Source organism: Macaca thibetana, chromosome 11 (assembly GCF_024542745.1).
Source record: "Macaca thibetana thibetana isolate TM-01 chromosome 11, ASM2454274v1, whole genome shotgun sequence".
In the NCBI taxonomy this organism is placed as follows: Eukaryota; Metazoa; Chordata; class Mammalia; order Primates; family Cercopithecidae; genus Macaca; species Macaca thibetana.
The window spans coordinates 18,740,331-18,767,772 of NC_065588.1; the positions used below are offsets into that span (position 1 = coordinate 18,740,331).

The following is a 27,442-nucleotide window of genomic DNA, read 5'->3' on the forward strand; positions in this document are numbered from 1 at the left end:
AACCAATGTTTTCCTTTGTCTTAGCTTAACAATTGATACCTACAGAAATAAACACTACCAAGGGGAGATGGGAACACAGAACCAAAAGAAAATAACAATCAAGAAGTCCAGTTTTTCCTAAATAAGAAAGCAGATTCAAAGGAAAATGTGAATTAAAACAAGTAGAATTTCTCCTCTCATTCTGAAAGTCTCCCATTATTTTTAGTTATAATAACAAACCTGAACTAAATTAACTTTATAAACTATTTTTAACTGCAGATATAACCACTTATAATATCTGTACTTCCTAAGTTGCATGGCCCCGTCACAGTCATTACGATGTTTGATAGTGTGGTTGCTGTTCTAAATTTCTGCAGTAGGGGAAATGCTGTTTTTGAATTATATAAATTAAACTGAGAATTTCCCTAAATTGCCTAAATTCCAACTCAGGACACACCTTAGCTATTAAGCTTTGAAAAAAGATTGTAAACTCTTCAGGAAACTATCAGTCTAAAGGTTAAAAGCATTTGCAAAATTTAATGTACCCACCAAGAGTACCAAAAATCATTACTGAAAAAAGATGAATAGTCCAGATGGCGCTGTTTCCCAGCAGCCATTTTATGCACAACAGCGCTGTGTATCTGTTAATCCCCACTGGTATTTCTAACCCTACGCATTGCATACAATTACTATATACCAGTGATTTAACAAGCAATTAGGCTACAATCGTTTACTATTTTAAAACATAGTTTTCACATTTTAAAGATTTTTATAACCTTAACTATAGCACCATTTATCACTATTGATTTTTCTTTACTGTTGCATGTTAAGATTTATTTTTTTGCTTTCCATACAACTTCCTTTTAATATCATTAATAAAATAAATGGCTTTGGGAGTGGGAATTGAAAACTGGAATATCATTTCACTGGCATATCACTTTATTCATAGTAAGACTAACCCATCAACCCTTCCCTGGTTCCTTGATTCAGTTTGTTCTGATTTGGTCAATTTTATAAGGCATCTATCTAAAAAGTTAAAAGAATTATCCACTCCCAGTCAAGTCCACAGAGCTTGAAACTCTTGTTTGAATGCAGCTTGGTGCCTTACATTTACGTAAGACTAGCTGAACTTGTAGCATGAATTCTGAAGACTTGAAACCTCAACTTGGAAAACAACAAAGACCTTTAAGTTTGTTAAAGTATTTAAGCCAATATCTAAACTGTAAAGCAGGAGAAAGAGGATGGGGAAGAAGAAAGAAAATAAGAAAATAAACGCTAAAGCTGCTGTTTGTTCTAATCCTTACCTAATACCTCTCTTGTAGGAGTTCAAGAGAGCACCACAAGCCAGTTTCCTTTGAACAATAAATTTGTACATTCATTTTCTCTTGTATCCCTCTTTGTATACTTTGCTACCTTTTAGACTCATATGTATTTATTTCTTTACTTATTGGTAGTACATTTTCTGAAATAATATTTGCATAATACTATTTCATTTCCAAAGACTTCTCCTATTTTATCTTGTTTGATCCTATCAATGATCCTGGGAAACAGCATGGTTTAGTAATCAATTATGTTTTATAGATACAGCAATTGAGTCTCCTGAAGTCATTCAACAATGACTTTCTTGAGATAACTGGCATGAGTAATCAACTACATTTTATAGATGCAACAGTTGAATCTCCCGAAATTGTTCAACGATGGCTTTCTTGAGATCATGGGCAGACCTAGTGAGTACAGATTAGAACAAGATTTATTCCTTGCATAATGAGTGCTCTTCCCAGGATACAACTATGCCAAATCATATGGAAAAATGTTCTGCATATGGAACTCTTAATGTCCTGACTGTCAGATAAATATAAATGTTCTTTAACTTTAGTGTCTTCAGATTAGTTGAAAGGCTATCACAAGAAAAACATCTACAGGCTTATAGCTAGGTTTCTCAAATTGGTATACCATGCTATCAAAGCCCCAAGGATTAACATGACGTATCCTTTTTAGTATCTTATTTTGTTTAAAGGATTAGAACATAAACTTTAAAGTTTGGAGTCAAATGTGTACATACACATTGCATACATGTGCAATCAAAATCATCATGTGCTCTTTTTTCCATGTGTGCAATTTTGAATTTTTAATAATAAAAGTACATAGAAATGAATCATTTTATCATGTACCTAGAATACATTGGCAATGATTGTCACTGAGCTCATTTAGGAATAGTAAAGTTTTTTGCTTAAAAAAATATGTGTTTGAATATTTAGTGCAGTATAAATTTGTAGTAAAATAGGAATTATCCGATAGCATACTTCATAAGCTTAAGTAAGAGAAAGCACTGGTCCTATATTTCAGAGATTACAAATTCAGTGCCGAACTACTATTTTTCTTTATGCAATAAAAGAAACTGTGACAAAATTGTATTAATTCACTGTTCCCCTTGAATGATTAAGAGTGACTTGTAAAGCTGGACACTCAGTCAGTAACTTCAGTACAAAAAACAAAGTAATGTGTTTCTTGCACATGCCAGAATACTGCAATGAAATGAAGTTTGAGATTTAGATGAAGAAATTTGTTCATGATGGGTGAGTCAATTGCAACTCTTCCTGTATTTTTATATTATAAACTTATAGTATCAGTGGTAAAATAAAGAATGTTCTCATGCAAATTCCTTCACAGAAGCCTTCTGAGAAATATTTTCCTGTGACTGTTAAAGAGACTGACCATTGAAACAGTTATTCTATCCAATTGCCAAATATATGAACAATTTAAACTGTAAATCGAAATATGTTCTTGTAGAAATCTCCATCAGGTGTTGCCTAAGAACTTTCGTACAACTGGCAATGGCGTCGTAGTCATCTCTCCTCAAGGCTTAGTCTGATGTCGCTCATAAGGCAGCAAAAAAGTTTGCCATTTGTAGTCACATATCAACATAAATGTGAATTTTAAAACATTATATTTAATTTGAGAAAAAATAATCTGCCTAGATGCTGAATCTGACCCAGAAGATCAGAGCTCTGGATTCAACTCAGTTTTCTGAGACTGATAGACTCAATTGCCCATTCACACACACAGTGCTAGGAAACCTGTTAGAGGCAATGGTTTCTGATGATAAGCAATTAAAATATTTAGTTCATATAAAAAGTACATATATTATGAAGTAGAATACAATGTGTACACATTTTTTAAGACAGGACCTAAGGCTTAAGAAATTTTACACTTATTATAGGTCCCTTTAGACTATGTTCCTTGGCAGCTAGAAATACGTCACTTTTTTTTAAGCGTTATTTCCATGTAAAAACCAAAAGATCATTGTCTTAGTACCTTTGTTCCACCTGAGAATTCCACAAGTTATTGGCTTATTTTTCTCTGAAAGAGAAAATTGAATTATTGTTTGCTTTTTAAAATCCACAGTGAGAGCAGAGACTAAGGAATCAGATAAACATGAGTAGAATTCTTCAGTTACTACTTCTTAGGTGATGTCACCTTTGGTATGCATTTAACTTCTCCTAGTCATTTTCTTATCTATTGCTGAAATAATTTGACTGCTCTTCTCTAAGGATGAAAAGATTAACATGAAGCATTTAGTGTAGTACCTGCCAAGGGATACATACTTCCTGAGGGCAGAAATCTGGTTTCTCTTCTTCACCTCCCAGCACACAGAATAGTGCCTAGCAAGGGAGGGTTAAAAGTGTTTATCAAGACTGCTTGGAGGCTTCCCTTAGGAAACTTAAGAGCTAAAATCCTCCCAGCTGCTGTTTTATTCCTGTAATATAAGGATAATCCAAAGCATAATCCTGCTAATGCTGCCATTAAACAAAATAAATCAGGGAGCTATTACTTGGATAAATTAGATCCTCACAGAGGCCTGAAACCAACTACACTCAGAGCCCCAGTCCCAAGTCCAATCATAGTTAACAGCAGTGTTTTGTCTGACCCGTTAAGTCTGACACCTGAGACATAAGAGATGGATTTGAGTGAAAATCTGGCCCCCAAACCATGGGCTGACCATAAAGTCTCACCCTTCATCTTCAGCCTTCTTACATCCTAACTGTTGGGTAATATAAGAATAAGGTATGGGCAAAGTTGAGATTTTGCGAGGGTGAGTTCATCAAAACTTAAAATTTATGATTCACTAAATTTAAAACTGATATCTTCATGAGAAGTGAGTACATGCTGTCACCCTAAAGCTTTTCACTCCAGCACATAAAATGTGATCAGTAAATATTTGTTGGATCAATGTTCAATGAATGAATGAATGGTAGAGTCTCCATAAATCATGATTAGTATTATACTTCTACTATTATTATTATCCTCATGTCTTTAAACTGCTGATGAAGAAATAAATTAACGTTTTGTACTGCCCTGTGTACCTGTAAATTCATAAGTGCAAACAACATCTTTAGAAATGGTGAACACTGGGGAGACGAATGATGGGATCAGAGTCATATTTTAACTTTCTTAGCAAGTGTTGGCCTAAATTGATGTATAAGAGTGGAAAAATTTGGAATTTGTTCAAAAAAGTTTAAGACCAGAACAAGATAAATGGCCCCGGATTTTTAAGAAATTAAAGGAAAAATTATTAAACATAATTGAAGTACGTTTGTAATATTGAGGACATGGCAGATTAGTTGTAAAGAAGACATTGCATGATCACTTTGATAGATGCCAACCCAGAAAAGTCATACTGGATTACATTCAACATCCATTCCTCCTGGAAAATTTTAGTACGCTCAGAATAGATCCAAGCTTAGATAAGCATCGTACTTTCAAAAGTTAAAAATTATAAGCATTCTCATTAATGGTGCGGAAAAGATAGTATCTTCTATATTGATAATAAAGCTGTCTAAACTTTGTTATGCAGTTTTTTTTTCAGATGAATAATACAATAATTAATACAATCCCAGAGAATTAGCACCCACACATACAAACAAATCAAAATAACAAGAATTTAGTAAAATAAGTTGTTACAAAGTAAACATTTAAGACTCAGTACTTTAAAAATTAAAAAGAAAATATATGATCACCTAAATAGATATAGAAAATGTAGTTAATAAAATGTAGAACCATTCATTTAGGAAAAAAATAGAAATAGAAAAGAGTATCATTAACATATAGCTAAAAACCTACAGAATACATTACGCTTAACAGTAAACACTGAAAGATTTTCCTTTGTAATCAGGAACACACCAACAATGCTTGCTATCACCACTTCCATTTACTATTGAAGCGGAAGTTTCTTAGCAGTGCAGAGTGACCAAAACAACCACTACCATTATTTGCAGGTTACATGACTGTGGTACATACAAATTTCAAAAGAATGTACATATGTTGTTAGAATTAATAAGAGTTAAAAATCTACTCATATATTATTGAACGTTAATTAAAAGTTAGTAAAAGATAGCATTTATGTCATATAAAATATGCCAAACCAAAGAATAACTACAACAAAAAATATGCAAGACCAAACTAAATAGAACAATATACCACATTCGTGAACTGAATGTCTTAATACTATAGAGATGTTAATATTCTCCAAATTGATTTGTAATTTACATACAGTACCATTCAAAATCCTCTCCTATTTGTTTTGTTTGTGGGTGAACTTGATAAGCTAATTCCAAAATATATTTAGGAGGTCAAAATGGCCTAGAATAGTGAAGAACCCCCTAAAGAAAATGAGATAAAATAATTGTTCTCCTGGATTTCAAGATGTACTATAAAGTTCCAGCTATTTAGGATAGTGTAATACTGATACAGAGATAAACAAAGAAATGACTGCAACAAAATGAGGAGACCAGAAACAGGCTTTTGTATATATAGACCCTTGGTTTTGGGCAAAGTTAAACAGTAAAGAAAAAAAAAAGTCTTTGCAATTTAAAAAATTGTTAAATTAAACATTTTTCATCCATATTTGGAGAAACCATGAGGCCATTTAAAAACATGATTTAATGCTATGTTCTGAATTAGAAAGATTGTTCAGTCATTCAACAGATATTTTTGGATCACTTACTATGTACCAGTTACTATTAATTTTTCCCTGTAAAATATATTATTAAGTTAACAAAAAAACAAATTGCAACATTACATACAATTGTGATTCTTCTCTAACTCTCATCTCACACAAAGTCAAAGTTCTTACTCAATTGTGCCCTTTAGGTCTTTGATTCCCTTCTTTCTCTACTCACTTTATGTCAGCGACATTGCCTTCCTTTTGCTGTTCATTAAACACTCTAGCCATTCATGTACCTCTGAGCTTGTGGACTACCTGTTGCTTCTGCCTAAAATGCATTTCATCAGAAATTCCCATGGTCTACCTTCATGGCAAGTTAAGGTCTTTGTCAAATCATTCAGCTCGTCTTTTTAGTGAGATAAGCACTTTTCAGTGGGCATCCTATTTAAAATTGTAGTACTATTATCTACCCCCATATTTCCTCTCCCTATTTCCTATTTTCTTTTATAATACATATTACTTTATCAAATTATATATTTTTACTTGATTAATTACTATCAGAATTTTATATTATACAAACTCTAAAAGAGCAAAAATCTTCCATCTCTTTTGTTCATTGCTAAATCCCACCACTAGAATAGTACCTAGCATGTAATAGGAATAAGGACAATGTGTGTGTCTATGTGTTTGCATATCTGTATGTTTGCATGTCTGTGTGTTTGCACAAATATATAGAGAAAGTTCAAAAAAGAATGATGTCAAACTGCTTACAGTGGTTATTTCTGGGGAGGAGCACTGGTCTCCCATGGAGAAAAGAAAAAGGGAACCTTTCACATTTTACTTTATATTTTCCTGTGTTGCTTAAATTATATACGCTAAAATGCCAAGTTTTTAAATGTCTCTAAATCTCTTACATACAACAGGCAAATCAACCAGGATAGCAAAATCCAAAAGGTTGGACAACATTTATGACAAAACTAGGTAACAAGGTATACCCAAGAACCGTATAATAAAAGCAGGTGGAGGCAAACCATTAAGTTACAAGATTTGTGTGGTATGAGCATTTGGACAGAAGGAAGCTAAGGGAAACCACAGGTACTCTGGCTGACCTGAGAGCAGTACTCCAAAAGAGTCAACAGGTACTGGTTGGAAGCTGAGCAGGCTAATTTGAGAAAAGCCGTTGAAATTGGAAGTACTTTTTGCACACTCTGTTTCACAGGCAAGGGTGAGGGTTCTGTGGCAAATATAAAAAGATTAGGCAGTCTATGAATTCTCAAATTTAACTGGGGCTTTCTTCCAAGAAGAAGTCTCTCTCACACTGAAGAGAAACTGTTGCACATATAATCCAACTTGTGTGGACAAGCGATAATATTAGCAAAGGGAAAATCAAAGTCCAGAAAGTTGGAGGGAGGGGATCAAAGAAGAAATATCCCAGAATGCATTATATGAAATTAATATAATTTTGTTATGCAAAAGTATATATATATATACTTTTTTGAGACAAAGCTTTGCTCTTGTTGCGTAGGCTGGAGTGCAGTGGCACAATCACGGCTCACTGCAACCTCCATCTCCCAGGTTCAAGCAATTCTCCTGCCTCCGCCTCACAAGTAGCTGAGATTACAGGCATCTGCCACCATACCTGGCTAATTTTTTGTATTTTTAGTAGAGACGGGGTTTCACTAGTCTCAACCTCCCGACCTCAGGTGATCTACCCGCCTTGGCCTCCCAAAGTGCTGGGATTACAGGCATGAGCCGCTGCGCCTGGCAAAAATCATTTTTTTAAAATCACTATGTGACAGCAACAGAAAAGGAAACCCCAGACCCTAAAAAATCTTCTACTCCTTCCTGAAAGTTCAGGAATACTCATTTTATATAAAAATGAACAAGAAAAATGACCATGGTTGAAAGTCATACAGAATTACAAGAAAAAGAGAAATAAGAAGCAAAATAATATCCTTACAAAAAATGTGGGCCAGAAAGACATGCCAACAAAAAGGATAAACTGTATCCTTATATATTGAGATAAAAGAAATTAAGAAAATGATAAATATATGAAGGAACAACATAGACCACAATTAGGAAACCTCAGCAAGGAAGTGAGTGAACCCAAGAAAGAATTAGAAATAAAAGAAAACATGATTTTACAAACAATAAGCTAGAAGACACATAGGAATGAACAAACACAACACACAATGCCTAAGAGAGAAGGTAAAAACAGAGAGCACTTTTAAAATAAAAAAGAAATAAAGAAAGGCAATGAAGATCCAATGTACATATAATAGTACTCCCTGAAAAAAAGAAAACCAAATAATATATAAAACTATATCAAAACTAAATAGTATATTTAGTATTTTAACAAATGCTAAGACTATGATTTAAGAAAAAAATTTCAAAAGTGGAAGGATTTGAAATTACATATTGACAGGGCACATTGCATATTCAAAAAAATGACCCAGAAAAACCAATACAGAAGCATGTTTTAGAAAAACTACTGAACTTTGCAGAAAGAGAAACTTCCTTTAAGCATGTAGGCAGGAAGACTAACTCACTTATATGGGAAATAATTTACTATGTCATCAGAGTTTTGAATAGTAATCCTTTGTTCCAGAAGAAAATAGAATAGCTTTATGTCACTCAAAAAAGAAAATGTGAGCTAATGATGTCATATCCAGGCAAACTAACTAGCAAATATAAAGGCCACAGACCAACTGTTGTCAGCTTACAAGAAATCAGAAACTTATTTCCTTGAGCACTTCTTGAAAAATTTACTGGAACATGAGTTTCAGATAAAGTGACTGGAGAGACGTGGGCATAAGGACTGGTAGAGTTTATAATTAAATGAAGGTTATAAGAGAAACTGAAAAGTGTGTTTAGTATATACACTATACAATACAGTTCAATTATACTATACAATTGTAGGTCAACAAAAAATGGAGGTGGGTTTAGACAGGCATCCAGGCACATGCCTGTAATCCTAGCTACTCAGGAAGCTGAGGAGGGAGGATCCTTTGAGCCTAGAATTCAGACGCTGCAGTGAGCTACTATCTCACCACTGTAGTCCAGACTGGGTGACAGAGTAAGACCCTATCTCTGAAAAAAAAAAAAAAAAAAAAAAGGAAGTGGGGGCTAGGAGGAGGCACAAATTAAAAGTAGAATAAGCATACTGTTTGCTTTATAGTATTAACTGAGATTAAAAGGGTAATATTACAAGTCAGATACTGGAGAAAATGGAACAAACAGTATGAAGAAAGAAGCTATTAGCTGATTTCAATATTGCTCTCAATAGAGAATGAATTAAAAATAAAAAAAGAAAAGGTAAAGGAAAATATAGAAATATATTATTATACCATTAGAATGCAAACTTTCTTAAATACAAAAAAAAACCTCTAAAAAGCAGAGACAACAAAAAACACCAAAAACAAAGGAAAACAAATCAAAAAATGAAAAATATTTTATATAAAATACTTGTCTGTTAACTATAGGACTTAAGTATGCTACCTTTTTAAAGAAAAACATAAAAATATACAAAAATAAAATTTAAATTAAAAATTAAACAATGAAAGTTGAGCCATAAGTGTTAAAACAGTTTAAATATAAGGGAAGGGAAAGAATAGGGTAGAAAGTATGGGAATAGCTACTAGGCTTCTTTGAATTTACATTACTTAACTTCTGGAATTATGTAAATATTTTAAATAATTATAAGCTGGAATTAAATTTTTTTAAAATTCCCCCAAATAAACAACAAAATCCTTTTTTTTTTTTTTTTTTTTTTTTTTTTGAGGCAGAGTCTTGCTCTGTCACTCAGACTGGAATGCAGTGGCGCTATCTCGGCTCACTGCAAGCTCCGCTTCCCAGGCTCACCCCATTCTCCTGCCTCAGCCTCCCAAGTAGCTGGAACTACAGGCGCCCGCCACCACACCTGGCTAATTTTTTTGCACTTTTAGTAGAGATGGGTTTCACCACGTTAGCCAGGATGGTCTCGATCTCCTGACCTCGTGATCCACCCACCTCAGCCTCCCAAAGTGCTGGGATTACAGGCGTGAGCCACCGCCCCCGGCCACAACAAAATCTTAAAATGTGGTCATACAATATAGCAACTACAGTTTTATATTTCATCACAAGAATTTCTTGTATATTTATTTGCTAACAACTCCAGATGCGAACTTGAAATTTATACAAATAACATTTAATAGTTGGGCTCCAAATAAATACACATGGTTCTTGGCTTTTTCCCCCCACACTGACAAACACAAAGAAACAGATCATAACTGAAATGACTAGATGCAGAGGAGTGTTACTCACCATCTTTTCTTTTACATTTCTCTAGGAAAATAAAGGAAAGTCTGGAGTGTTTCCCTGTTAAATTGAACAACTTGATCCACACACTTGCACAAATGTCAGCCATAAGCCCTGCCAAATCTACTTCACAGACTTTTCCTCAGGAATCCTGTTTGCTGAGTACAACTAGGTTGATTCAAACAGCAACAATTTTAGGGTTCAGCAAGAAATCCAGTAATGTAAGTTTAAAATCTGTCATCTTGACTTAAGTATCACTTGACTTTATCTCAGACTTCCCTTCACTATCCTACACAGCCTTTCTTATAGCATAATTTTTTTACTATGCAAATGAAAAATTATTTACAATTTAAGCAGAAGTGTCATTAAGAGGATGTTCCAAGAAAAAAATCATAACAACAAGAGCTATGAGTAGAGAACCATCAAAGAGAACAATTCCTGCCCTGTGGTAGAGTATAAATCAATAACTGATTAAAATGTCCACAAGAACAGCAAAAATTAGGCAATCTCTTCCTAGCACATACGATTATGATACTCTTAGATATTATTTATAGGTAATTTTGCCTTTACAAAATGCATCTCCTGGCTTTTATGATAATGTTTTGCAGAAAGGTTCTCCCTTTGTTTGGTTTACATAAAATAGGGTTTCAGAATGTATCACAGGCTGATATTGCCATCTTTTGATTTCTATCTATTTACTTTCTGCAGCTGTATCTGATCCAGGTGACACACAGCAACAACGAAACAAGCCTGATAGAAAAATCATTTGACCAGTTTTCAAAACTTCACAGCCAACTTCAGAAGCAGTTTGCATCATTGACTCTCCCAGAGTAAGGCACTGTCCTTTTACATTGTTTTGCCTTCAGTACTTGTCCTTGAGCAAAAAGAAAAATTATGGTTATGGGATTTTCTATTTGTGAGCAACACAGTATTCTGACTCCAATGCCATTGAATCCATCCCAGCAGAGTCTGAATTGCTCTCAGAGTGAGGAATCTTTTGTCTCATAAAACAGAACAAGGTTTGCAATTTTCTTTTTACTTCCAGTCATTGATTTTGTAGACAGACAATTTCAAAAGTCACTTCGTTTTTCTTCGATTATTGGGAAAATGGCCTCATTTGCCTGTTTTTAATTTAATCCTCTTAGTTATTTTTTATAAAAATACAATTGAAATTGCAGAAGAAAATTGGATATGTTTACTTTTTCAACAAATAACTGTAATATAAAGTCTATATATATAGGCTTATTAATATACATATTTAATTATATATAATTATATATGCTTATTAAATATATACATTTAATTTTAATACCAGAAAAATGTAAATGTATTTATATCAATTAGTATATTACTAACTCATTTTGTTGCCATTAATTTTTAACTTTGAAATTATTAACTTGCATTATCTAAATTGAATTTGTTATTTTGATCATTTTGAAGCCATCTTGAAAATCATCATTTTCATTTATGTTATAATGGAAAAATGTTAACCATAAGCAAACTAAAAATATCATAAAAATTACTTCTGTTCAAATAACCCTTCAAAAATTCATTACTTAGAAGCAGTCAAATTTTGATCATAGACTTCAGTCTATAAAAAAGGTGTACTTTGATTTTAAAAATGTGAGCTTTCCAGAAATTATGATATTGCATTTATGTTAATCAGATGTTTTATCTACAGTGAGATTTTTGTTAAGTAAATGGTCCTTTTATGATATAATTGTTTATACTTTACCTGGCATACTTTATACATGTGGATTTTTACTTGGCTTTCAGGATTTAGTCACTTTCCAAAATACAAATATAAGCAAAGTTAGTACATAGAGAAATATTACACATTATTAAAAACTGAGTAGTTCACATTCATGAAAAAAACTGTACTGGCATATATAACAGGGATTTTTGAAATGCAGATACTTTAAGCATCAGGAAGTCAAGAAATTAAGAGCATACTCAAGAGACTGAGAGGGAGATAAAGTCATTCTGGAAACTTTTAGAAGTAACATCAAGTTTTAGAATTATCAAAAAATCTGATAGAATAACAGAAAAAAAAGAAACACCGGCAAAAAAACTCAGTGTTTGGCTGCAAATACCACATTCAAAATCAATGTTTGCTGTGATAACCCTACTAATTAATAATTGAGAAGAGTAAGCTCATCTTTGTTTAATGGCTATCCTTTTTCGGTTTCAAAAATGTCTCTGTTCTACACTGTACCTCACCAATACACATCAGTATAACTTGTAAAACTTTAAAAATTCTAATAATCCATCTCAATTGGCCTCTTTTCAGTTTTCAGCTTTTGTTAGGATTCTGCTTTGCTCATTACTGCTGCCTGGAGCTTCTTACATTGATTTTCAAACTGTGTAAGCAACCTGTGGAGGCAAGGAACATTTTGTTCTATGTTCCCTGAACACTGTTTGCATGCTGACACTCTCAAAGGGGCCCAGGCTTACAGTGATGCACACAAATGAAGGATGAAGATTCTCTACGACTTCTAAATTTACTGAGAGAAGCCCTATGAGAGTTATGTAAATGTCATCTGGAAGGCATGATCAGAAAGTCAGAGTCATGAAGAATGAAATTCTAATCAGTTCATACCATGTAACAGTGGACTTCAAATCAGCTATTTGTGTTTCTGGGTAACTTCCAAGGGTACACAACATGAAAATATTCCTTAAAATTAATAATCTTTTTTAGAAAATTAATATGCTTGGCGAGAGTTGACTTTCTTCTCCCAACCATCCAAAATTTTATTTTGGTACACTGATCAGGTTATAGAAACTTCTGAGGACCAGACAAAAGGGCAAATCAAAATATTGGTGTTGGTACTGAGAAAATGAATTACTCTAATAATCAAATATCAAATCAAATCTTTGTCAGATGTTTTCTTACCTTTGTTGTGAATGAAATTGAGGGAGGATATGATGATACTGTCAGACAAAAGATCATAAAAAGTAATTTTCAATAACTGCTATATTTGACTTTTAACTCAAAGAAGTTTCAATTAAATGACAGTATTATAGAAGCATTCCTCAACTTTCACATACTTATTTATATGTAAGATGTTTTAGGACATATATCTATAAAAATATTAACAAAGTAGCAGAATTGACATAGACTTCTGGTTTATTCTACCAACAAGGAAAATTCAGACAGACAAATTAATACTTAAAACCAGCGTAATCTCTCATTTATCAAATTCATTTCTCCCAAAAAAATACTATGCATATATAGATATATAGAATATAGATCTATCTATCTTCTATGCTATATGTTCAATTGATTGTATACTGGTACTAATTTTCGTAATTAAATTTGGATGAAAAATTTTAAAGACTTAAGTCTTAGAGTCTGCAAGAGACTTTAAAAAATAAAATGTTCATTGTTTAAATATACAAGCATAGAGTTTTGGACTTTCCTGACATTTCCAACAGGAATCGGTAGGGTGGCATGAAATTATCACATACCTCTGTGTCTTTGCTGACTATCCTTTATTATCCTCCATGTTCATTTCCCCTCCAAGCATGGTAGCCAAGCCGTGGTTCCTACCAAAGAAGCAGAAGTGTGGATGAGGCAGCAGTATGATTGGAGTCAGAGGAGGCTGCTAGGTAGTTCCTAAAAAGGTATATGTAGACAGCAAGATATGTTACCAAATGCTACCTATTACCGGTCATCCCACATAATAATTGGTCTTAATCAAGTTCAAGCCATCAAGATGAATCATCAGATTGTGCAAAGGAAATTCTGCAAGTAGTCAGACTCTTGGGGAAAGTGTTACTATTTTGTAGAAGGCTAAGAGCAGATGGAAGCATAAGTCACTTGCTAAAATGCTTAATTTAGTTAGTATAATGGTGTCTATAGTGAACCCAGAAGCAACAATGTAATCTGAACCTTTTGAAAAATTTTGAACCGTTAACTTCAGTCTTTTTTTAAGACCCCACATATGTTTAAAAGACAAAATGTGTGGTCTGCCATTAATACAGTAAGAAGGGACATATAAATTGATTTAATATGTCAAATTAAATTAAGTTAGTATTAATATTAATGACCATTAATATGGCATGAATGACCACAGCCATATTAATAAAACTTCCAGGATTAATCGCGTAGACTATGACTTTTTCAAATGTTTTCTTTGGCCCTTCCATCTGATACCGCTGTAACTTCGTGAACAATCCTAAGATGAAAAGGCCGGTTTTCAAACTAATGAAGATAACTTGTTTTTTCTCTTAAAACAGGTTTCCTCATTGGTGGCACCTACCTTTTACAAATTCAGATCACAAAAGATTTGGAGATCTAAATCATTACATGGAACAGATATTAAATGGATCATGTGAAGTTACAAATGTAAGTTACAATTTATTTTTCTATTTTTACATAAAACATCAACTATTTATATGTTATTAGTGAGTGAGGTGGTTTATGCCTGTAATCCCAGTACTTTGGGAGGTCAAGGTGGGAAGATTGCTTGAAGCCAGGAGTTTAAGTCAATCCTGGGCAACAAAACGAGACCTCGTCTCTACAAAAAATTTTTCGAATTATCCAGGCATGGTGACACATGCCTGTAGTCCCAGCTACTCGGGAGGCTGAGGCAGAAGAATCATTTGAGCCCAGGAGTTGGAAGCTGCAGTGAGCTATAACAGTGCCGCTGCACTCCAGCCTGGGTGACAGACCCAGATTCCATCTCTAATAATAATAATATTTTATGATAACATTCCTTGGGTTCATTCATTCAATGAATATGTATGCCTGATTTTGTATGAAATACATGAACTGAGAACTGTGGAGCAGCAAAACAAGTATAGAACCTTGACTTCAAATAACTTCAATGAAGTAATATGTGATAAATGGACTATCAGTGCCGTGAAGTGCTCTAGAGTTTTAGAGGAGTAAGAATCATTCCCGATGCAATAATAAAGTTTCAAGGAGAAGAAAGCATCTGAGCCGAGCCTTTAACACTGAGTAGGATTTAACAGAGGTGGCCTGGGGAAATGTCTCAACAATATAAGAAAAATTATGAGTGAGAAAAAACAAAAAGAAATTGTATTTTTAAAATTTAAATCTGTTGCTGCTGTGACAAGTTACCACAGATTTGGTGGCTTAAAACAGTACATATCAATTTTCTTTCAGTTCTGGAATTCAGAAGTCTGAAAAACAGGTTTTATGGGATTAAAATCAAAATGTTGGTGGGCTTGTTGTGGAACCTTTTCAATTTCTAGAGGTTGGTTGTGTTCCTTGGCTTGTGGCTCTGTTCCAGTGACACAGTGGCACACTCTGACCTCTGACCGTGTCATCACATCTGCTTTGACTCAAATTCTGACCCTCCTGCCTTTTTCTCAGAAGCGCTTTTATGATTACATTGTGTCCATCTGGGCAACTTAGGATAATCTCACCATTTCAGGATTCCTAATGTAATTATATCTGCAAAGTCTCTTTTGCCCTGTAAGGTAACATATTCAGTTTCCAGGGATTAGGACATGAACATCTTTTGGTAGAAGGTATTATTCTGCCTCTCATGGGGATCTAAGAAAAAGCGCAAGGACACAGTTCTGATGGATCTCAGCTTTCTTGTGATGTAAGAGTTTGGACGCCAAGCCCAAGTTGTTAGAAACTAAAACTAAGCCTTGAACTTATTAGTCAGTGTTCTCCAGAGAAACTGAACCAACAAAACTGTGTGTGTGTGTGTGTGTGTGTGTGTGTGAGAGAGAGAGAGAGAGAGAGAGAGAGAGAAAGAGAGAACAAATTTGTTTAATTGGCTCACATGATTGTGGAGGTGCAAATCCAAAATCTGTAGGGTAGGCTGGCAGGCTGGAGATCAGAGAAGATTATTTACCATCCAAGTCCCAAGGCATTCTGCTCAGAGTTCAGTCTTGGTTCTGTTCAGGTATTCAATTGATTGGATGAGGCCTACCCATATTATGAAGAGTAATACGCTTTACTCAAACTCTGCCAATTTCAATATGAGTCTCATCCAATAAAACACCTTCACAGAAACATCCACAATAATGTTTAACTAAACATGGGTACACTGTGACCCAGCCAAGCTGACACACAAAATTAACCATCACAAGAGTCGTGAGGAACTGAAAACACTGTGAAGCACGATGCCCCTCACCACTTTGGTAGATCTTGGCCCTCCTTACTGGACTAGCACATTGTTCTTCTATTTTTTGTTTTCACTTTTAAATTGTAAAATGTAAACACACATTCAGAAAAAAATCCACAAAAGAAAATTAAACAGTTCAAGGATAAATTATAAGAACATCTAACCATGCAGTAATATCAAAACATGTCTGAAAATTGTTTGCCACCCTCCCATCAAGAGGAGGCAGCTTGTGTCCCAACCTCTTGATCCCAAGAGGGCTTCTGTCATTTGCTCATCAAATAGAATATGGTTGAAGTGACCCTTTATGACTTCCAAGGTAGGTTAGAAAATGCCATGCACCTTCTAACAATTTCTTTTGGAATGGTCACTGCAGGAGCCTTCAGTTGCCATCTTTCAAGCTGACCTACCCTGAGTCTGCCAGGTAGAGAAACCAAAAAGATTAAATACAAAGAGACATGTCTAAGGAACAGCAACTGATCCAGTCCCCAGCTGGGACTCCATCCCCAACCACCAAATGATCACAGTCTCATCAGAGACCCCAAGCAGAACACCCAGCTGAGCCCTGTCAAACACCTGAACTAAGAGATAATAATACAATGACTGGTTTTAAGCCAATAATGCAGTGATAGCCCGTTTCCAAGATTCATGGATTTTTATTGTTGCATAATATTTTATTATATGAATATATTACAATTCATCTGTAGATACTGCTCTACATAGACTTTTGGAATGTTTCCAGTTTGGGGCTATTACAAACGATAATGTTATGAACATTCTTTCACATGCATGACTCAGTATCCACGTGTTGTTCCTACACCCAGGAATAGAATTTCCAGATTGTAGAATATGCTTATTTCAACCTTATGATGGTCAGTTTGTTCTCTCCTTTGCAATAAATACATTTTCCAATTTTCTATTCTTGGTATTGTTAATCTTTTAAATTGGGGCCATTCTGGTTGGTGTGCATCTCATTGAACTCTTAGCTTGCATTTTCCTGTTACTAATGAGCTTGAACACTTTTCGGTATGTTTTTTGGTTATTCAGATATCCTCTTTTGTGAAATGCCAGTTCACATCTCTTTACCATGTTTCTATTCAGTTAACATTCATTTATTGATTCATTTCTTGGTTGAAATTGTTAGAAGGTGTATTTCTTCATATATTCTGGATAGAAGTTCTTTATTATTTAAACAGATTGAAAAAATTTTCTCATACTCTGTACCTTGTCCCTTTGCTGTCTCTATCATGTCTCCTGATGAACAGAAATGCTTAATTTTAATGAAGTGAAATGTATCAATATTTTCCTAGTAAGAACATACCCTACCTCAATGTCATAAATGTGTGAATCTTTTGGGATGATCCATGATCAACGGCTCTTCTCCTTTATTTAGGTTTACAATGTGCCTTTCATGTAATACTTCTTTATCCGTAAAAAAAATGCACATTTTTTTTGAGACGGAGTTTTGCTCGTCACCCACAATGGAGTGCAATGGCGTGATCTCAGCTCACGGCAACCTCTGCCTCCCAGGTTCAAGAAATTCTCCCACCTCAGCCTCCCCAGTAGCTGGGATTACAGGTGCCCACGACCACACCCAGCCTATTTTTGTATTTTTAGTGGAGACGGGGTTTCACCATGTTAGCCAGGCTGATCTCGAACTCCTGACCTCAGGTGATCTGCCTGCCTCAGCCTCCCAAAGTGCTGGGATTACAGGCATGAGCCACTGTGCCCAGCCTGAGATGCACACTTTATTAACACACACACTCAAGCAGCAAGTAGAGAACAAGAGAGAGAGGGCAAGGAACCTGTGGACCAAGGCATTTATTGCAGTGTAGGGCATTATCCAAGCAGGTTTCCCACAGGGAGTTCTAATTAGAGGTTTTACAGCAAGCAGGCGCAGCTTCTATAGAGGTGCATGGTGACTGAAAGTAGTCATTGTAGCACATCTAAGCAATATAAGCAGTGTGTGGGTATGAGTGGAGTGAGTCAAGAAGGTTACGTCTATCTGACCCATAGAGAGACGGTCACCAAGAGGTAGTTGTATAAGAAATATCTGGATCAACCACATCAAGGAGTTCAAAGGCAAAGAACTGAAAACTATCAAAGATGACTAAGACTTTCTTCTAGAATTTGAAAGTGCAACTTATATTCAAAACAAATGCCAAGGCAATGAAAAATTATAGAGATTCACTACAGATGGCTGCTTAACTTTACTTTCAACCTATCTAACTTACACATTTAAAATTCGAATCCCTTCTTCTAGTAAAGGTTGCTTGCACCCCACAAATCTCTCTATATAATATTGTATATATAAATCTGATATACAATACCATATTTTCTTTCTTATTCTTTCAAAATATTTATAAACTTTTCATTGTGATTTCTCTTACAGCCATGGATTTTTAAGAAATACTTTTTAATTTTTTCAAATATATTTAGCCTTTTTATTTTTGTTATTTTATTTCTAGCTTAAGTATGTCAGAGAACATACCTATAGTTTCAATTTTTTCTAAATTTTGTGATGTTTTATGGTCCTAAATATGGTCAATTTCGGTAAAAATTCCAGGCATGCTTTAGAAGAATGCACCCCATAGTTGTGAGACGCAGTGTTCTACACATGTGTATTAGTGCAAATTGTCATCTTGACTGATTTTTGTTTGTTTGTACCAGTAGAGGTTTTTAGAAATATTCCACTATATTAATATATCTAACTACTTCTCATTATCTTCCTGTTAATTTTTGCTTTGTATGTATTGTGGCTGTTATTAGGATCACTTACATGGAGAATTATTATATTTTCCCATTATACTGAAATTTTCACTACGTTCTTGTGTCTCTCCTATCTCTAACAATGCCTTTTGTCTGAAAAATCTTTCTTCTGTATTACTAATATAGCCAGGCCAGCTTTATTTTGGCTAGTGTCTGCATGACACAACTTTTTCCATTGCTTTACTTTCATCATTTCACATTTTTCCATTTCAATGATCACTCTTATAAGGAACACACAGATGGGTTTTCTTCTAAATCTAGTAACATAATTTTCATCTTTTACTTATACTGTGTAATTATTTACATTTGCTACTGTCATCGATATATATGTGTGTGCATGTGTCTGTGCGTATATGTTATACTCAATCTATCACTTAAATGCTTTCTCTCTTTTCTTCCATTCTTTTTTTAAATTTAGTATTTATTTTTCCATTTTGTCCTATGTAGCCTCAGGAGTTATAAACTCTTTTACTGTTAGGAATTACCATAGACATTAAAGTATGTGTCTTTGACTTATTTAAGTCTAATATAAATTAGAATTTTTAGGAATTTCCCAATGATACAAGGTCCTTAGAGCCCTATGCCTATTTAACCCCCTTGTGTCTTATATGCTTTACAGATAATGTATATCTATATCTGTATCTATAAACTTAAGTAGTTATTATTTTTAATTCATATAATCAACATTTGTTTAGTCTTTTATTCTTGAGGGATTTTTTGCTGACAATACTATTTTAATAGCAATTATATAAAATATAATTATATATAGCTATATATATAGCTTTTATAATATAAAGCCTTATATATAGCTTTATATATAAATATATAAATATAATAAAGTTTTATATTATTAAATATAAAATTTATATAATAAAGCTTTATATAGGTAGCTATATCAATATACCTGCTGATATATCTGCTGATAAATATCTGCTTTTGTTTTTTTGCAGTTTTACTATAGTCTGCTCAAATGTAATGTTGTTACTTTTATCATGTTTGAGCTTCAGAGCTTCTCGAATTTGTGCTATGATGTCTTTCATCAGTTTTGGAAAGTTTTCAGACATTATGACTTCAAATATTGCTTGTACCATTTCTTCTCTTTTTCTAGGACTGTAATAACATATATGTTAAACCTCTTCATTTTATCCTTTATGCCTCCTACTCTTACCTGTATTTTTTAATCATTTTGTCTCCTCATGCTTCATTCTGAGCAGCTTCATCTGACATAATTTCTGGGTTATTAATTCTCTTTTATCTGTATTTAATATGTTATTAAACTCATTCTTTGAGTTCTTAATTTCAAATATTATGTTTTTCAGTTTTATTTTTTCCATTTTTATGTGAGTTTCCCATTTTTACTGAAAATCTCAGCCTTTTGTATATATCTTTGCGAACAGTAAGTATAGTTATTTTTAAATCTTTCCTAAAACTCCACTATTGAGAATCACTCCATGTATGATTCTAATGTGTAATGTTTCTACTGATTTTCAATCATGTAGTCTTGTTCACTTGTAAGTTTAGTTATTTTCTTTTTTATTGTGGCCAGATATTATACTGCAATATCCTTTGTAGAAATAATTTACCAACTAGGTTACTATTATCGTAGTGTGGAAAATAATTAAATATAGGGACATTAGCAATCTAAAATTGCCAAAATTCAATTGCAGGAATTCAGATTATTTTAAACTGAAATATAGCCTTTGTGAGGGCCTCTTTCTGGTTCATCCTTATTCCTCAGATATAGCCATCTGGGGTCCAGACCCAATGGGAGGCAGATTCACCAGCAGCCTACCTGGCAGTCCTGGATTCAATTTCCTTTCCTCTTGTGTCTGCAAAGTGGTCAAAAGTGCTGCTAAACTTCTCAGCCTCTCAACTGCTCCCACTTGCATGAGTAAACACCCACGCCAGAGAAGCAGTGCCAAATCCTGGACTCACATTCCTGAATCTGTGTCTTCCTTCCAGATCCTACCCTGGTAATTTTTCACTATCTTGTTGGCTCTCTAACGCTTTCCAGCAAAGTTTAAAAAACAAATGTCTAGCTGTTTCAATTATTCTCATTAGGATATTTGGACAAAATGGCTTAACCTACTATCACCAGAAAATGGAGTCTAAAACTGCAACCATCACCCAAGCTACCCTTGGTTTTAAGAGATGTCTGCCATTTTGCTTCCCCATCTCTTTCTTGTGCTCTACTGCAACCATTCTCTCATAGGTTACTACTGTAGGGTCTCAGTCTGTGGTCACTTTCCATCCCAAAAAGTATTTAAGGATTTCTTATCGGGCTGTTTGCTGCTACCCACCAGTGGCTCTGAGAATAGCCTAAAAAATTTAAGGGAAATGCCAAACCCTAATTCTGTCCCATCTCACATGTGAATCTAAAAAGGCTTTTAAGATCACACAAACACACATATACTAAATATGTGCACAGAGCATACAATTTCCGAATGCTAAAAGGAGCTCTCATTTTCTTTACTATTAGGTTTTCATATCACCATCCTGTAGGAAGGATGGATCTTATTTGAGATGAATGCTACATTTCATAGGGAGGCACCAAACTAACAGAATATTCTAGAGTTCTTGGATAGACACAGGATCTTTTAGTGATTTATCTGAAACATTACCCTTAAAAGTAAAGAGTACATGGCCTTTTGGATTTTTTGCCTTTTGATGTAAGAGTGAAGAACACTTATAGAATATTTTTAGCTAGTCCACAGATCTTGATAACTTTAATGTCACCCATGAGAACCCATTTCTAATATTAATGTGACTAGTCAATAAGCCACTATTTTTATAAAGAAAAACTCATCTTTTTTTTTTTTTTTTTTTTTTTTTTTTTTTTTTTTGAGACAGAGTCTTGCTCTGTCACCCAAGCTGGAGTGCAGTGGCGTGATCCTGGCTCACTGAAAGCTCCGCCTCCTGGGTTCACGCCATTCTCCTGCCTCAGCCTCCCGAGTAGCTGGGACTACAGGCGCCCGCCACCGCGCCCAGCTCATTTTTTGTATTTTTAGTAGAGACGGGGTTTCACCGTGGTCTCGATCTCCTGACTTTGTGATCCGCCCGCCTCGGCCTCCCAAAGTGCTGGGATTACAGGCGTGAGCCACCGCGCCCGGCCAAAAACTCATCTTTAACATTCAGTTTGCCAATTACTAAAATGCCTATTATCAAGTTCTGAGTGAATAACAGAAGCACATGTACTGACTGCATCTAGATGGGATTCTTGATTAGAATACTAAGAACACCCTCTTTTTTCCTTCACCATACCGCTGCCCAAGTTGTGCATCTTTGATTAGGACATTAACAGGTCATTTCTAGACTCAACTCTGCCGTCTTGATTAAATGCCAGCAGCACTTGGGTTATATATATGTTATACAGATCTATACACACATATAACATATATGTATATGTTAAGAAACATATATAATATCATGTTGCACATGTGGAAATATTTCAAAGTAAATTACAGGCATTGTAACAGTAGGAAAACAGCTAACCCCATAACCAGAACTTACTAAAGGGCCAAAGAGCTCTATTTTTTTCTCAGCTGTCAGTTCAACAGCCTTTCTTCTCCACTTGGATCTTGGGAAAGCTTTTACATGAAATTACATCTCAAGTCATGGTTTAAATTTCTTTTGTTACATGCTCTACAATAGATTGAATCAGTACATATAAAAAAACTCACTGAAATTTAAACAAATATCAATGCATATATACAAAATAGCCTCCTAACTGTAAAATAGACTCACCGATTCAGTATGTTGGCCTATTGCTGTGCCTCCTAGTTGAGTAATATTGTGGTTTCATGATAAATAGACATATTTAAAGAAGAAAATCCTAGGTCATAGGGGTCCTAAGCACTGTTAGAGAAAACCTGAGTTGTCAATAAGGACTGCATTAGATGGCATATAGTCAGGACCAAGAAGAGGTGAAACTTTTAGATCCCTGTTAGCAGTTACTAAGAAAACAAGTGGTTCTCAAATTACAGTTCCTATATGGTGCTGGGAATCTCACCTTGAAACTTATATAAGAACGTTAAATATTGGCCCTACCTAGATCTACTAAATCAGAAACTCAAGGGGTGGGACCCAGCAATCTTTGTTTTTAACAAGTCCTCCAGAAGATCTCAATACATGGTAGTATTTGAGAACCATTGTCTCAGACAATGAATATCTTTCCATTTATTTTTCTGTTTAAATATGTTCAGTCATTTGGCCTCCAATATAGCAGGTACTCAAGTATTCTATTATATTATTGATTCTTAGCAAATTTTGATACAAGAATATTATGCTGCAATATTGTTTCAAGGCTGGTAGACTCTCAGCTGGAGATGCTATGTTGTGTCAAAGGACAACTGCCTGAGCACTTAAGGAGGTGTATTCAACTAATTCCAAGTGAGGTAGAGAAGGCATCCCAGATGGTATGGCGTTTAAGACGATATTAAAGGGCAAGTAGCAGTTGGTAACTAGAAATTGGGAAAAGTCATGCTAGGCAAAGATAACTGCAAAAACAAAACATTATGGTTACACGCTTTCTCCTGTTTAGAAACTTAAAGAACAAAGTGACTATATTCATCTCTATTTTTACCCCATGTCTAGCACTAATACTAACTCTTATCAATGTTTACTAAGTGTTTTTGAATGAGTAAATGAATAACAATATCATTAGCACATATTAGCCTATAAAACTTCTGCTGCTATTGAAAACCTAAGGGTTTCAATCAAAGATTGCCTCTGAGAAGTGTTTAGCCATGGTCTCTAAACTTGTTTATTCTGATATCTTATCAAGTTTTTATTTTAAAAAAATTGCTCATGCTTCCAAAATATATAACTCATTTAAATATGTTTTATACCTAAACTACTATACAAATAGTGACACATATTTTAAAACTTGTAGAAAGTGAAAAATTTAGAAAAAGAAATGTGAATGTTATTACAAAATAAACATTCATAGTACTTTTAATATTTTCCTTCACTTCAATGCATAATCCCACATGAATGTCATGACAGAGATCTCTGGCATTCTGGAGCATGATCTTTGGAATCCTCTTTACTGCCAGCTCTGGGGTAGGCTGCACTGGTTACCTAGTGCCATGCCCAGAAACATTGCCTGGCCATGGGCAGAAAGGATGAATGGTAGTAGCACACCAAGTCATGACTGTGCCCTCCGGAAAGATCACTCAGATTATACAAATCACATTTGTAATGTATCTATTATGAGCAAAGGGAAAGAAATGAACAGTATATGCTCAGTCACTATGAAGATAGAGTAGTGTAATAGGGAAACTGAGAGTATAATAATGTCAGTAGTAGGAGGAAACAAAGAAGTAAAATAAAATAATGCTTGAAAACATTGTTCACAAAACAATAGGAAAGCAAGATATTGTATTCTCAATATAAAATTCTCAATATTGCATTCTCAATATAAAATGATATAACATGTTTTAGTATATTTGCCTTTCTGTCTCAGTCCATGGGGAATAAATTATGACTGAGGCTTCCACCCTACAGAATCAAGGGAACTTAATTCATCCCATTGGGTTCCAGGTGATTTTTGCATGTTAAAGAAGCACATAGAATGCTGACATCTTAATGTCCCTCACTGATGCTGACATTCTCTGAAGGTCACATCTGTTCATTTATACTGCAGTCAAGGGCTGTGGGTATGGCAGTATCTATAAAGAAAAGTGCTGAGGGAATAGTGGATGGATTGTTATCTTTGCATGCTGAGGGCTGTCTTACTGACTATACTAAAGCTGTTTGGAGACAATACCTGTCCAGCAACTGCTGAAATTGTCAGGTTTGGGCTATGTAAGCTGAGGCCAATAAGTGCAAAGTAAAAAGGTGTCTGATTTCTGGGACTGGTGTGAAGAAGGTGAATATTGGAAGCAGCAAGACTTTCAGTAGGAAACTCCTAAATGTATCTGCTATGAAATCTCACAGGATGGGTTAAGATGGAAGTATTAGCAGAGGCCTGTCATGAGAGCAGAAGGCAAAGAAGCCAGGCATGTACAGGCAGAGAAGGTTTTTTGTAAAGGTGTAGTTTAGCACAGCAAGGCTTAATGAATATTGTTGCCCATCATACTCATCGCTGCATGGGGACGTAAGACCAAAACCACCAAACATAGCTTGCAGTTTTCATCACATCCACATTTGCAAATGTGCTAATTAAAGTGCTACCCTAGAGGCCCCAAGGAGAGATGTTTTTATCTTGTTTTGTGTCTCTTTTAATCTCCATCGGTCAGTATTTACGGAAAGCAAGGCTAAAGAAATTCCAGGCACTACATTGTTTTTATATCGAATTGAATTAAAATCTAATGGGAGAAGGTATTTACATCATCAAACAGGAAATACCGTTGTGAAATCACATAGCCTAAAAATACTCCAAGTGAGAATATTTCAGCCATCTTCTAACACTGGAGTTTCAAGGAGGTGAATCCTGTCTTGTTCCAAAATAGTCTCAAACTAAAAGAAGCTAAAGTTATAGATGTAATACCTTCTCCCAAGGTATCATCCTGGTAATTAACTCAGTTGATTTTGCACAGTGAATATTTAGGGTACCATACCTTCCTGAGATGTATAATCTACATCTCAATTATTATTTGCCCTTTCTGGATACAAAATAAATAAAGTAGTGCTATATTAATAGATGCCAAATCATCAAAAATTAAATGTGGACGCTGAGGAGCCTCGGCATATTAGCTGCCACATTGAAAATCACTGTCTTAGTCATTCAGCAAAAGTTTATTGATTGCCTACATTTTATACTCTCTGGCCAGGGGTGCCAAAATAGTACCTGGTAACCAATTGTTTTATAATAAACTGGGAAGATTTTAAAAGGAATGTTCAGAGCCCCATCCTTAAACATGCTGGTTCTAAAGGTAGAAGGTGATATATTAGGTATCTGTCTTGTATTTCAATAATTCTAGTGATTCAGATGCACAACCAGGTCTGGGAAACTCTACCCTAGAAAGTAGGAAGCTGAATCAGACACAATGCTGCCATAAGAAGCCTGCAGTCTTTGTCTATATTCTATCTATGTTGATAGGCACCAGTGGCCTCATAAAGACTTTTATAACTTCACACATTGGGTTTTTTTTTTTCCTCCCGTATTCCAAAAGAATTTTACAGTACTTGGGAAAATATTCATTATATGAGTTATATTGTGATAGAACAGTAATGACGTCATCAGATGTTGCTGAGCAATAATAAGCAGTGTGACCTGACTAATCACTCATGCTCTCTGTGATGCATAATGTAGTCAGATTTTAATTATCTGCAAGTAGGTTAGTCCTCATAAAAGCATTATGCATCTCCATATGTTTACGGACACTTGCCTAAGTCAGTTTGTTTATATTCAGGAAATAAAAACATAATTTTAAGATTAAATGAAACATTATTGGCCTAAAGATCATATAAATAATTCCAAACCAAATCCTGTTATTTTCAGATTTTTAAAATGTTGTATTACTGATACAGCTCCCTTTCTTCATATGTATTAACATAGTTATCTACATAAACATTAGAATTTATGTAGTCTATGTGCCATAAATAATTTTACTATTTTAAGTGATATGAACTGCTTAGATGTTTTCATGCATTCACAAATTTTCTTTTCTCTTGTTAATAAAACAAGAGATTTAACTTGAAGCTATACTATTTATGCTGAATACTTCCATAATAGAATAATCTGCATCTCTGATTCTAGAAATTTTCTCCTAAAACGTTTTTCACATTTTATAGTTGATTGTCTTATGACAACATAGGAAAAGTAAAGATAATCCTATATACTTCTATGCTAAAACACACCCCAATTTTAGTTATATGATATATTTATTTATAACAATTATAAAATTATTTTATATCACTACATAACTTTGTAAAGACTAAATTTTTACTGACACTATATGTAACACTCTTGATTAAGAGCTTTAAATTGGTTGCAGACAAGAAATTGGAGAGATTAAAAATAATGCAATATATACTTTACTCTCATTGAGTTTACAATACTATAATAAATACAGACATAAATATAAATAATATATGACAGTGAGTGGAAAAATGGAAGAAAAGGAAGTAGAAAATGTAGCTTTAACATGAAATCGTATCACCTTAACTTGCTAATATCAAATATTATTACGTGCCCTTCTAGTATCATTCTTAATTGCAAGCAGTCTTACTTTTGTCAAGGGAATGAGATAAAGAGACTGCTTTAAAGTCTGGAATTGGTTAAGTCAGATGGGCAAGAGGTCTCTGGGGATTTGTTCTAAAGATACAAGAGCAGCCCAGGTGGAGGGATGCCTATAAATCTCTGAGATCTCTCTGTCTTTCTGTTTCTCTGTCTCTCTCTCACACA

General features: G+C 34.5%; 1 protein-coding gene and 1 long non-coding RNA gene across 6 annotated transcripts in view; one reads left to right on the top strand and one right to left on the bottom strand.

Annotated features, from left to right (window-relative positions):
• The window catches only part of PIK3C2G (phosphatidylinositol-4-phosphate 3-kinase catalytic subunit type 2 gamma), a 424,274-nt gene that overhangs the window by 323,248 nt on the left and 73,584 nt on the right, over window positions 1-27,442 (top strand). For all 4 annotated transcript variants that reach the window (XM_050750052.1, XM_050750054.1, XM_050750055.1 and 1 more), the window contains 3 exons: window positions 10,251-10,440; window positions 10,928-11,049; window positions 14,459-14,567. In XM_050750052.1, coding sequence (XP_050606009.1) covers window positions 10,251-10,440; window positions 10,928-11,049; window positions 14,459-14,567 — 421 coding nt within the window. The remainder of the gene's footprint in view (window positions 1-10,250; window positions 10,441-10,927; window positions 11,050-14,458; window positions 14,568-27,442) is intronic.
• Window positions 1-27,442, bottom strand: part of LOC126931694 (uncharacterized) — a 45,625-nt gene that overhangs the window by 17,419 nt on the left and 764 nt on the right. The window contains exons 2-4 of one of the 2 annotated variants that reach the window (XR_007717899.1): window positions 13,688-13,765; window positions 13,113-13,150; window positions 11,950-12,005 (exon numbers count right to left, since the gene is read on the bottom strand). This is a non-coding gene — a long non-coding RNA (uncharacterized LOC126931694). Of the gene's footprint in view, window positions 1-11,949; window positions 12,006-13,112; window positions 13,151-13,687; window positions 13,766-27,442 lie in introns of those variants that run through there. The other variant, XR_007717900.1, reaches the window with a different exon arrangement.